The sequence below is a fragment of the Aplysia californica genome, unplaced genomic scaffold (assembly GCF_000002075.1).
Source record: "Aplysia californica isolate F4 #8 unplaced genomic scaffold, AplCal3.0 scaffold01978, whole genome shotgun sequence".
Lineage (NCBI taxonomy): Eukaryota > Metazoa > Mollusca > Gastropoda > Aplysiida > Aplysiidae > Aplysia > Aplysia californica.
This window is the reverse complement of record NW_004799248.1, coordinates 5,294-7,371: the sequence shown is the minus strand read 5'-3', so window position 1 is coordinate 7,371 and position 2,078 is coordinate 5,294. Positions and strand designations below refer to the sequence as shown.

The following is a 2,078-nucleotide window of genomic DNA, read 5'->3' as shown; positions in this document are numbered from 1 at the left end:
AAAAATAATAATAGGCAAAAGAAATAGATCTAGATCTAGATTTCACAAAACTGTCAGCTTTTTAAAAATAATCTTTAAAGATTATAAGGCTTTTGCAAAATTACATTGCAATTTGCTCATACTTTTAACAAGAGCTCATACTTTTAACAAGATAAAAATAGCTATAAAAATAAAATATAAAGAAGAACTCATATAGATCTAGATCTAGATCTAGATCTATCAAGTTTTTGTGTTGTTGTTTTTTCTAATATTGACAATGCCACTGACTAAGACCGTTTTTTCAGCATCACATGACAAATCTATGTCCACATTAATAAATAGCGGGGAGGAAAAAAATCGCTTGTTGGACTAGGCCGCACTAGGAGCCTTGTTTGTTTTGCAACATCAATTTATTCTTTTCTTTTTTTTATTTTTTTATTACAGTAACAATGCGCTTCTTTTTACTTGCAGAAGATGTAGGCCTATAGATCTATATAAAACTGGATAAACTCAACATGCTTGAATCATTAATAGCCTAAGTAGCTAAATCATGATTAGATAAACCTAAATTCCGGTTTGCTTACTAATATCACTTACTGTCGATCTGCTCGAATACCCCCCCCCCCTTTTCTCTCGCTATCTCTCCAAGGGAACAGCAAAGGGTTCTTCACCCCCTTTTCACAAAATGAACTTGCCCACTCCGTACGCCAGTCTGTCCACCAACCATATCAACATAAATCTAATGAAACGAAGACTTTTGTTAACTGGCAAAAAATAAATAATTAAAACTTCTGCAAAGTTAAACAATCGTATTAAGGACAGTAGCAAACCATATAAACACCAGAATACAAAACATAAACTTTCAATAGAAAGTGAAATCCCAAACAACCTGCAAGCAGGAATGCATACTAATGAGGGAGGGTAACCCCAGTTTCCTAATCGGTGTTTCCCCCCTCAACGAAAAGCAAATAAGGACAATTCCCATAAAACTGCCCCAAACAGTGCAAATTAAAAACTACTATTGTCCCTATTGGTAGATTATGCACAGACTTTGCGCAATGATAGCAGCCAACAAGAGTCCGATTTAGGTCAAATCAAGATGAAGGTAACGTTACTTACGGTTTTGAGCCGGAGGTGAACCGTCAGACAGAAGGGTGGTTTTCCGACGTGGCATTCCCAAACACTCAAACGACAAACGAATCTGAGCCTGTCTTACGGTACTTGTTTCTTGTATTCACCGTCCCGCAACGAACAAACTTCTCTCATTTTCAAAATATATCACCAAATAGATCACATGCTCGCTTATCACAAGCAATTTCAGAAAAATACCAGGGAAATTCTCCGATTCAACATGGGAATTCTCGATCAGCAAAGCACGCCTCGACTGACGTCACCAACCTTTTTCCTTCAACGGCAAGCCGAAACGAGGCTCTCCAAGGGCCACTACTGCTTTGTTATAGCAGCTTTATTTCTACAGTCATGTCCCTTGTTAATTAAAACTTGTATGTATTGCAGTGGCGTTCCTCCATAGACTTTTACTTTACGGGATATCATTGTTATTATTCTAGATCGTGCACCATGGCGTATTTCCGGTTCGTTACGAAGCGGACCACTTCGCTTCCTAAGAATTACACAGTTCTGTCTGACATTTTAAAAAATTACTAACATCATGAGGTCAGAAACCAAATGTTCTATCTGCTCTATCAACAAAGTCGTAAGATGATTTGGAGTCGTTATAATAAAGATATTCAAAGAATTGCTTTCGAAAAGCTTGATAGGATGTGAAAAAAAAATGACGTCAAATTTCTTTCTCAAAACTAAAATTAGGTACTGAGCAGATAATTCTGTGGTAGCGATGTGACATACTTAGGGAGCCATAATTTTAAGAATATACACTGTAGTTGGAAGAAGGTGCCGAGCCTATACGTTCTTATGATGTTGGATTGCGCGATAAAGGAAAGCTTGTCAGTGGTTCCCCTAGATCTACACTGTGTTCATCAACGCCCAACTTAATTGTCGAGTTCGTTGGTTTCTATACAAGTTTCTGTTTGGAAACCAAATCAAGCAAAAACTATAGCCTATTATATATATACATTGTA

General features: G+C 37.0%; 1 protein-coding gene across 1 annotated transcript; it reads right to left on the bottom strand.

The window, feature by feature from the left end:
* Positions 1–1,098: 1,098 nt before the first annotated feature.
* On the bottom strand, positions 1,099–1,517 carry LOC106014048 (uncharacterized protein DDB_G0271670; the record flags this gene model as incomplete). Its single annotated transcript, XM_013091062.2, is given in 1 exon segment — positions 1,099–1,517. A coding segment is annotated over 1 exon segment (55 nt), but the record flags the coding sequence as incomplete, so codon positions are not given.
* Positions 1,518–2,078: the final 561 nt, after the last annotated feature.